Consider the following 11,418-nt stretch of genomic DNA (forward strand, 5'->3'; position numbering starts at 1 on the left):
ATTTTCTCCCACCAATGACAGTGTAAATACACCTTTATGTTAAAAAGGCAAAAGCAAACTGCTGATTTTCTTAGCTTTTTGTAGAATTAATTATTACCATAGCTCAACATTTTGCATTTCTCTTGATTGAAGTATCAAGAAAATTTTCACAAAGTAAGGACTTTTCCTCCATGAAGTGTGTCTATTACTTAGTTACGTAGTCTCTTTTGCCTTTCATCTCTGCTGATCTGTTAATTCATGTTTCTTTCTCTCTCCCTTACTGCTGTGGGGACGGTGACGCTGGGCTTTTCTGTGATATTCTCAGGTGGCTGGAGAAAGATATGTCTACAAATTTGTGTGTGACCCGGAAGCCCTTTTCTCCATGGCCTTTCCGGATAATCAGCGCCCACTGCTGAAGACAGACATGGAACGTCACATCAACGAAGAGGACACGGTACCTCTGTCTCACTTTGATGAGAGCATGACCTACATGCCAGAGGGGGGCTGCTGCAACCCCCACCCCTACAACGAAGGATATGTGTACTAACATGAGTAACAGTCAAGCAAGGCACTCCGTGCTTCGCCTCTTTTTTTCAAGATACAGAGATTCACCGAATGCTCTTCAATGTTTATTTTATTTCTGTTGTTTGTATTTTATTTTTTAAACGATAATACAAAAGGGGGCTTTTCCTGTTGCATTATTCTATGGTCTGCCATGGACTGCGCACTTTATTTGAGGGTGGGTGGGAGTAATCTAGACATTCATTCTTTGTAACAGGAAGATGGCGGGTGAACGGGCAGAGGGAGCTGGGGGATTCCTTTGTACTTAGGCTCGGGATGGGGTCCTACAGGTTTTCTGTATGATGAAGCTATATCATGTTTGTTCGATTTCATAATAACATAAGATAATTTTCCCTGGGTATCTAAGGTACAGTTGATTTCACGTTGTGTAAATATCTTCTTGGAGACCTTTTGCCTTGGGCATTTCCCCGTCATTATTGAGTCTCTGCAGGTGTACAAAAATCTACTGTAAATGGCAGTTAAATGTTAGAAATGACTGTTTTGCACCACTTGTAAAAAAAAAAAGAATATTTAGCAATTGCATTTGTTGTTCTTTCTGTTTCATAATGCTTTACAGATGACTTGTAGAGGAAAACCCTAAATGTGGGCAATTCTCTCTGAAGGTGAGTAATCACCATGACTGTAAATGAGGGCCACAGTTTTGGACTCTGGCTTCAACTGAGTCATAGGCCAGTAGCATTACATGTATCTGGTGCCATCTTGCTGTTTTGGTACTATAAATACTGTCTTTTAAATATGTTGATGCCCATTTCACTTAAATAATGACATGCCATGATCCTTCGGAATCTTCATTTAAGTGTTAAAGCTGGGATCACAATGAAGCAAAAAAAAGAAAAAAAGAAAAAAAGAAAAAAAGAAAAAAATTAACCTGTCTCCTTTCACTATCTTCAGTACATAAATACATTATTTAATCAATAAGAATTAACTGTACTAAATCACATATTATGCTGTTCTAGTTACAGCAAGCACTCTTTAAGAAAAATATCCACTACACTAAATAGGTACTATAGTAATTTTTAGACATGGTACCCATTGATATGCATTTAAATGTTTCACTGCTGTGTTCTGTTGATAACATATATAAATATTAGATAATGCTAATGCTTCTGCTGCTGTCTTTTCTGTAATATTCTCTTTCATGCTGAATTTACTATGACCATTTATAAGCAATGCAGTTAACTACAGATAGCATTTCAGGACAAAATAGATGACTCAAACCATTTATTGCTTAAAAAAAATAGCTTACCACCATGCTATGCTACAAGCAGCTTTTATGCACATTGACAAATGAAGAGTGAGCCTCAGCTTGCTAAAGGAAACTGTGGAAACTTTTGTAACTTTTGGTGAAATGGAACATTGTTTATGAACTGTTAAAGAATATGAGGAAGTTGCTGTGTGACATAGTGCTGGCACTGATGTTGTCCTTTGTCTCCTTTGGACACGCCTGTAAATGTGATTGGATTGTACGAAAGAAGATTCAAAGATCTGAAAATTCAAAGTTTCTGCCTTGTTTTCATTTTGTTTGTTGTTCGTTTGTTTTATTGCACATTCAAAAACAACAGCATTGAACGTGTGCCATGTTGTTTCATTCACTCTGAAAACCATAAGGAAATGGTGTCTAACTACCCCTGAGTAGCTGCTTACCAGATCCAAGCAAAGACAATGAATTGTGTTCACTTTGTTACTACTCTGGAAGAACAGCTTCCTAACAACGCTATAGGAAAACACTATTTCTTAGAAAACCCTTGAAGACCAAATAAACCTAGGGAAACCTTTCACCAGCCCAAGAAAGAACTTACGAAGAAGACAAGCCCTCAGTATTCTTTTCCCCATGCTCTGCAGATCACAGTCATTTCTCTGAAACATAACCATTCCTTCACTCTCCTCCCGCACAAATGGGCACTAACCACATCCTCGAGAAGTATTCTGATTCCTGCAGATGACTATAAATTACTTCCTTGACTGTGCTGCATGTGTTTCCCTTGGCCCTTCATGGGCTGATAAGTATGCCTTAAAAATCAGGACAGCCACCATTACCATGTGGCTATTTACAGCACTTGGACTTTCTAAGTAACCAGTGAAGTATTTATTGGATAGACACTCAAGATATATGATTGAGCTTTTGGTAAAATAGAAAAATTCTAAATGTGTCTTGAAATGTAAATCATACTGAGGAATCTTCTCTTTGTCTATACTTGTTCCCCTTCCCTTTTAAAATTCTTGTTCTAGTTGGAGAGGAAGATTTGGACTCTGAGTTGTTCTAAAGGATCAAAAGAGGAATGGTATTAATTTTGTTGTATAAGGAAAACTGTATGTTTTATTGCAATAGGTAGTGTTTAAATGGACTATGCAAGTCATCAGCTAGCATTAAAAATTCCTAACTTGAAAAATTTCAAAATATAACATCATAAACTTCATAAAAAAAACAAATTTTATGTTGATTTCTTTTCTTTTTTATTTCTTTCTTTTTATTTTTTTTCATTGACTTAAAAACATCTAGGTGCTGATGTTTGCAAGAGTCTTGCCTTCTGTATTTCAGCAGCATTGGCTACCAAGCATAGACATTAGTGAAGTAATCTTTTTCTTCAACTTGATAAAAGAAATGAAAAGCTATAATCCACTAGTGTTTGATGTTTCTAGTTGAAGATGTGCATATACGCAACAACTTCTTTAAACAAGGAATGTTACCTTCCAAATATGTCATGAGAAATTATATTCTTAGAGGGTCCTTCAAAATCAAAATCCACAAGACAGTGCGTAGTATTTCTTCAGACTGCAGAAGCCTTGCTTCCTGGAGATGCTGTTACAAACTGCTCAAACATGGGTAACAGTACAAATTTACAGTCTTGCAATCCTGGAGGTCAGAGTTTCAAAGTCAGCCTGAAAGGGCTAAGGCCAACATGCTAGGAACACCACCTCCGTTTGAAGGCTCCAGTGAGGCCTCGTTTTTTCCATTTTCTGAGGATGATCGTACTTCCTCACTCCTAGTAACAGCATTTCAACTTTGCCTCCCCATTTATGTCCCTTTCTCTCTGCAGTCACAGATCTTTCTAGCTTCCTGAAAGAACACTTGTGATTATATTCAGGGTTTACTTAGAAAAACCCAGGTGGATCTTGCCCTCTCAGCCTCCTCATTCATCTACCATTTGTCCCTTTTAACAGATAAACAATTCGTAGGTTCTTGGGATTATGATGTAGGGGAAGATCTGAGAAAGGCTATTTATTCAGCTTTATTCAGTTTCCCACACAGCCAAAGGCCCCAGAGAGCAAAATGCTAATTGAATTATTCATGGAAAAAAGTTCTAAGATTAATACATACTAAGGAGTATTGCCATTTACCATTCAGATTTCTCCCCTTATTTTGCAGAAATACTTTAAAAAAAACTCCATATGAAAATTCTCCTATTTTAGTAAATCATCTGGATGATCACATCAAGTCTTTATATGATTTAACTATTCCTCCTCTCCTAGTTAAACATGTTATGGTAGGAAAAATAATTAACCTGTGATAACAGCAATAGCACTGTTAAATCTGATGCTCATGCCATATTATGTTTTCAAAAAGAATTTCTTTAACATCAATGAGTTCATTCTCTATGATTGTCAGATCTGCAAATGATAACTGCTTATTCAGTAAGAATAATAAACAGAATATGCTCTTGTTAATTAAAGAAACAATTCTAAAAACTGACTTGATTTCTTTTTATATTGCAGTGAAAAATATTTCTTGACTGATATCACAGTTTTTGCACCAGATTATAGAGTTCTAAATTGAATCATGTTTTCAACCATGCAGCCTTTCCAGATTATATAATGATGAAACATATTGGGAAAAAAAAAAGAGTTGAGTGCCTAGTTGAGTCCTTATTTAAAAACAAAAGAATTCTGAAACAAACAAGCTATAGTCCAGGCACAGTTTGTCATGGAGAAGAGACATTAAAAGTAGGCAAAGAATGAAAAGAATCAATTTAAATGAGGCAGGTTTGTATGTTGGACAATTGCAGCAAGAATTTTGTAGAAGCCAAATTCCATAAAGGTGTTTATGTTGCATTTAATACTAAAGAGATAGATAGGTGGCATCGAGGAGGACGGAGAGAGAGTGGCTGCTTTTGAGTTCTTTAGAAAGCTGACCAAATTTAGTGAGAACTCAACTACTGTTTTTAGGACTTTTTAATTTTATTTTATTTTCTTAAGTGAAACTGACTTAGACACTTTAAAAAAATAATGGAAAAGTCTAGTTTAAGAAGAAAAATCTGGTTAGATTAGTGGGTGCCTTTGTAGAAATACTGATGGTTTTGGAATGGTCAATGAAAATGTATATATAATAGCTGTGGTTTAAGAATCCATATATAAGGTAGGTTTTCTTTCTGCATATGGACTCCGATATTCTTTCCATTTGAAAATTATGTTACTATGGGGAAGTTTTTTTCTTTTTAAAGTTTGCTTGGTTGTATTAAAATTATAATTACAGTTTGAGAAAACATCATGAAATTCATGTGGTGATAGCAAATTGCAAATTAAATATGCTCAAAATTTAAGTCTAAAATAAAAGCCCAGAAATTGAAAATATTGGGTTGTTGTGATCACTCAGAATGGTTGCACATTCAGATGCTGTGAATGCCATCTCAGTGTTGACTGCCTCTTAATTAGCTACAGTTGGAATAATTTACGACCAAACTAATAATTCTGCACTGCAGTCCTATCGCCTTCCTCTCATTTTCTGAAGGATTTAGATATTATGACACTTAATACATTTTTTCAGTTGTGTTCCAATTTCTTTAGATATATTTCATTAAATCTCAAGAAACATGTTAAGGAAGAAAAGAAACACAGAATTTGGGAGACTCGACAAGGGCATGTGAGTTGTCTATATTGCCTCAGCTGTGACTTGATTTGTCTAATCAGCTGATACACTTGCCAGTGTCACTGTGTTGGGTTGTCAGGAGATCGCCAGTAGATTCATCACTTGGATGTAGCTGTGCTCTCTGTAGCTTCTCATGATAAAAATTCATATTACAATTATGTTTTGCTGAACCAGTCTTTTGATTGCCTGCTCAGTCTTACCTTTGGAATACTGTTTGTAGAAAAGCAAAGAAGTAAATAAAGCACCATTTGAAACAACAGTAAAGACAAATGAAAATGAGCAAAGTTCGTTTTGATTCTTTTCCACTGGAGAAAATTCCAAACTGTGTTCACCAGAGAAATCCATGAATAGGCTCTAATCTTCAGTGAGCTGAACACATTGCACAGTAAGTTGAAAGGAAAATGAGAATCTTCAGAAAACTTCTGAAGTAAAATGGGGTCAGTTACATGACTTAGAATGCACAAAAGTGGCTAAAGAGCAAAAATGAACAAAACCAGGAAGTGTTACATAAACATATCTTAATTATTATGTCCTATTTCTGTTAAAGGAATATCATTGGTTAATATTCCAAATCACTAGTAAAACCGTCTTATAGAAGTTTGCAAAGATGGTGAAGATAAAAAAAGATAATGTGTGTGACTGGACATTCCAACCTGAAAAATGCCATATTTTTTATTCAGGAATCAAGCTTGGGTCTGACTCTTGCAAGGCAAACCTATATTTAATGTTACTCATGAGCTACATTTCCCCCAAACACTGCTATTCTATTTGTAATGGACCACCAAAACATTTTCTTTGTTTTAAAAATAGTTTTCAAACTTAAATTTAAGCAAAATTTGACATACTTTGTGAAAAATTGGTAGACCGCATTCATGGGTTAATCTACTTGTTTGATAACATCCTAACATCCACTGTTAACAATATCCAGAGTAGTGTATAAGCACTCATTTTCAAAATGTTTTCACTTTTCTTAGTCATTGTTTTAGTTAGGTTTTACTGCTATGAACAGACACCATGACCAAGGCACCTCTCATAAGGACAACATTTAATTGGTGCTGGCTTACAGGTTCAGAGATTCGATACATTATCATCAAAGTGGGAGCATGGTAGAATCCAGGCAGGCATGGTACAGGAGGAGCTGAGAGTTCTACATCTTTATCTGGAGGCTGCTAGGAGAAATCTGACTTCCAGGCAGCTAGGACAAGGGTATTAAAGGCCAAGCCCACAGTGACACACCTACTCCAGCAAGGCCACACTTCCAAATAGTGCCAGTCCCTGAGCCAAGCATATACAAACCATCACAGTCATGATATTTTAAATATTCCAAGTGATACTAGCTTTTGAATTAGGATCTGAAATATAAAAGCATTGCAACTTTACGTTGTATTTTTTAATTTCAATTGTGGTTAAATTACTAGGAGGTTGGCTTGAACTTTATATGATAGTTTGATGACTTTATTAAAAAATAATGTCTACGCAGGCCAATAATCGTATCAAGGAAAGCAAAGTAGTTAGTCAGCTAATTGAGGATTTTTAAACAACTCAGTCTTTTAAATACATACTAACATATACAAACAATTCCTTCAAACAAACAATATTATAGCTAGTGATATGACTCAGTAGATAGAGGTCTCTGCTACCAAGCTAGATTATGTCAGCTGAAACCCCAGAATTTACAGGGTTGAAGGAAAGATCTGACTCCTTCACGGTATACTCTGACCTGCATGTATGTGCTCTGGGATACAAGTACCTCTGCCACTCCAAGTGGATGTATAAATACATAGGTAGACAAACAGACAGACAGATAGATACATAGATACATAGAATTAAATAAAAGTAATTTATAGTTTGAAAAGCCACATCAATAATAAAATGACCTTTTGCTTTCATCTTTCTTTATGTTTTATTTTTATTTTTTATTTTATTAGATATTTTCTTTATTCACATGTCATACAATATCTCCTTTCCCAATTTCCCTTCCAAAACAAAAAACAAAAAACAAAAAACAAAAACAAAAACAAAAACAAAAAACAACAAGAACAAACCCCTGTTCACTCCCCCCCCCCCGCCCTGCTCACCACCCCACTCTCTCCTGCTTACGGGCCCTGGCATTCCCCTACACTGGGGCACAGAACCTTCACAGGACCAAGGGCCTCTCCTCCCATTGATGACCAACTAGACCATCCTCTGGTATACTGCTGAAGCTGGCTGCTGGGCCATTAGTCCCATCATGTGTACTCTTTGGTTAGTGGTTTAGTCCCTGGGAGCTCTGAGGGTACTAGTAAGTTCATATTGTTGTTCATCCTAAGGAGCTGCAAACCCTTCAGCTCCTTTGGTCCTTTCTCTAGCTCCTTCATTGGGGACCCTGTACTCAGTTCAATGGATGGCTATGAGCCTCTACTTCTGTATTAGTTGAGTGTTGTCAGAGCTTCTCAGGAGACAGCTATATCAGGCTGGATTGTCCTTCCTTCAGTCTCTGCTGCATAGTTAGTCACTGCAACTCCTTCCATGGGTATTTAGTTCCCCCTTTTAAGAAGGAATGAATTGTCCATATTTTGGTCTTCCTTCTTCTTGAGTTTCTTGTGGTTTGTTGGTTCATTTCTGGGTCTTCAATTCTATTCCATTGATTTAACTGCCTGTCACTGTAACAATACCATGCAGTTTTTATTACAATTGCTCTGTAGTACAGCTTAAGGTCCAGGATGGTGATTCCATCAGAGGTTCCTGTATTGTTGAGAAGTTTTCCCTATCCTAGGTTTTTTGTTATTCCAGATGAATTTGCAAATTGTTCTTTCAAGTCTGTGAAGAATTGAGTTGGGGATTGCATTGAATCTATAGATTGCCTTTGGCAAGATGGCCATTTTTACTATATTAATCCTGCCAATCCATGGGTATGAGTGAAGCAATCCCACTAAAATCAGTGACTAGACAAGGCTGCCCACTCTCTCCCTACCTATTCAATATTGTACTTGAAGTCCTAGTCAGAGCAATTAGACAACAAAAGGAGATCAAAGGGATATAAATTGGAAAGGAAGAAACCAAATTATCACTATTTGTTGATGATATGATAGTATACATAGGTGACCCCAAAAATTCCACCAGAGACCTCTTAAATCTGATAAACAACTTGAGCAAAGTAACTGGATATAAAATTAACTCAAGCAAATCAGTAGCCTTTACACAAAGGGTAAAGAGGTGGAGAAAGAAATTAAGGAAACAACACCCTTCACAATAGTTACAAATAATATAAAATACCTTGGTGTGACTCTAACTAAGTAAGGAAAAGATCTGTTTGACAAGAACTTCAAGTCTCTGAAGAAGGAAATTGAAGAAGATCTCAGAAGATGGAAAGATCTCCCATGTTTTTCTCTTTCTTTAGTCTGAATTGAAAGATTATTATTACAAACAAATTCTAGAGTATAGGTAAGCTCTATACGACACAGATAATGTAGATACGATTATTAAAAGAAACAATTTCAAAGCATACATTTTTGGGATTTCATGTAATTAATCTGGAGTTTGGCTACTGGGAAAAAAGTACAAAAGCTTTCACTACCCTTTATGTTTTTCTTTAAACACTGAGGACTTTCAAAATTGAAGCATGATGAATGTTTTATTTCCCCTAATTTTCCAATTGTCTTCTTTAATTCTTTCTAAATCTATTAGAAAGAAGATAAACTGATTTAAGTGCAGTATAGTATGGATTTGGGTCATTAAATGAAAGGAAGGAGTGGGACAGGTTCATTCCAGTCTGCCTGGGCAGGTGCAGCCAGTCCCACAACACCCAGAGGAAGCTCCACTCCCAGGCCCTTTAACACACCTAGGATCATAGGATCAGAGATGAGGAGGATACAACATCTGCCCCAACACCAGGAGTAACTGAGACCAGCAGGACCCAGGCATGCAGGAACTCCACCAGTCCAGTGGCACAGGTTCCTTCCAGTCTGTCTGAGACTGTGCCCTAAGCAGATCTTGGGTACAAACTCTGCATCAAGTCATATAATACCCAGATAAAGGTCTACTTCCAAGGTCTCTAATGGGCCCAGGCTCACAGGATCCCAGAATCACAGGATCACAGAAAAAGCTTGACTCTGAGGAGTTCTGACACAACTAGGATCACAGGAAGGACAGGCCCCAGTCAGATTTAGCGAGGGCAGGTAGCACTAGAGATAACTAGATGGCAGGGGGCAAGTGTAAGAAAATAAGCAACAGAAACCAAGGTTACTTGGCATCATCAGAACCCAATTCTCCCACCATAGCAAGTCCTGGATAAACCATCACACAGGAAAAGCAAGATTTAGACCTAAAATCACTTCTCATGATGATGATAAAGGACTTTAAAAAGGCCATAAATAACTCCTTCAAAGAAATTCAGGAGAACACAAATAAACAGCTAGAAGTCATTAAAGAGGAAACACAAAAATCTCCTAAAGAACTACAGGACAATACAATCAGATAGGCAAAGGAAATTAATAAAACCATCCAGGACCTAATAATGGAAATAGAAACAATAAAGAAATCACAAAGGGAGATAAATCTGGAATTGGAAAATCTAGGAAAGAGATTAGGAGTCATAGATGCAAGCATCACCAACAGAATACAAGAGATAGAAGAGAGAATCTCAGGGGCAGAAGATAGCATAGAAAACATTGACACAACAGTCAAAAAAATGCAGAAAGCAAAAAAGTCCTAAGCCAAAACATCCAAGAAATCCAGAACACAATAAATTTAAGACCAACCCTAAGGATAATAGGTATAGAAGAAAGTGAAGACTCCTAATGTACTGTGCCAGTAAATATCTTCAACAAAATTATAGAAGAAAACTTCCCTAACCTAAAGAAAGGGATGCCCATGAGCATACAAGAAGCCTTCAGAACTCCACATAGACTGGACCACAAAAGATATTCCTCCTGTCACATAATAATCAAAACATTAAATGCACTAAACATAGAAAGAATTTTACAAGCAGTAAGGGAAAAAAAGATCAAATAACATATAAAGGCAGGCCTATAAGAATTACATCAGACTTCTCACCAAAGACTATGAAAGCTAGAAGATCCTGGGCAGATATTATACAGACCTTAAGAGAACACAAATACCAGCCCAGGCTACTATACCCAGCAAAACTCTCAATTACTAAGATGGAGAAAACAAGATATTCCATAACAAAACCAAATTTACACAATATCTTTCCACTAATCCATCCCTACAAAGGATAATAGATGGAAAACACCAACATAATGAGCAAAACTATATCCTAACAGAAGCAAGTAATCTTTCAACAAACCCACACAAACATAATTCCACCTCTAACAACAAAAACTGCAGGAAGTAACAATTACTTTTTCTTAATATCTCTTAATATGAAAATTAATATTACCAACATATATTAGTTGATTCAAATTCAAAAGTATGAGGAATTAGAAATTTGTTGCCTATCATCTGTTGGTCTCTCTAACTTGGTAATTGGAGAAATAGGTCCAATATTGTACAATCCATATATACTTTTTGCTTGTTTGTACCTGACAGTGTCTTGCTGGGTACCACATAATGGTCTTGAAATCACGCTTCTCCTATCTCAGCCTCTCTATTAGTAGGATTATTTATTCAATGTTTTTACACTATACTATGGTTTTCAAAACATCTTACATATTTCAAAAGTATTTATACAGCCAAAAGAAACTGGGACAATTAACTTGGGAGGTGGCTTATAAGAGAACAACAAAGAGTGAGACTGAATGCTTTGCTTGATGTTTGTAACTATTGTGTCAAGTATGAAGAAGAGGACCTTATAAGTTACTCTTCCTCTGAGAGGAATGCTTTTTAAAATCATCACAACCAATGAACTAGATTCTTACACTCACCATTGTTCCTTGAAACAGTTGCTGAATGACTTCACTGATAGACTATCTTAATACACACACCATTTCCCAAATGAATACAACCTGTTCCCTGCAGGCTGAATGTGGACTCCTTCCCCCTTTTGCTTGGGA

At 36.5% G+C, this 11,418-nt stretch overlaps 1 protein-coding gene across 6 annotated transcripts in view; it reads left to right on the forward strand.

Annotated features, from left to right (window-relative positions):
- Nucleotides 1–5,128, forward strand: part of Etv1 (ETS variant transcription factor 1) — an 89,518-nt gene extending 84,390 nt beyond the window's left edge. For all 6 annotated transcript variants that reach the window (XM_031355743.1, XM_031355745.1, XM_031355742.1 and 3 more), the window contains one exon: nucleotides 305–5,128. In XM_031355743.1, the coding sequence (XP_031211603.1) occupies nucleotides 305–526 (222 nt within the window). In that variant the 3' untranslated portion in view covers nucleotides 527–5,128. The remainder of the gene's footprint in view (nucleotides 1–304) is intronic.
- The last annotated feature ends 6,290 nt before the right edge of the window (nucleotides 5,129–11,418 follow it).

Source organism: Mastomys coucha, unplaced genomic scaffold (assembly GCF_008632895.1).
Source record: "Mastomys coucha isolate ucsf_1 unplaced genomic scaffold, UCSF_Mcou_1 pScaffold6, whole genome shotgun sequence".
NCBI lineage: Eukaryota > Metazoa > Chordata > Mammalia > Rodentia > Muridae > Mastomys > Mastomys coucha.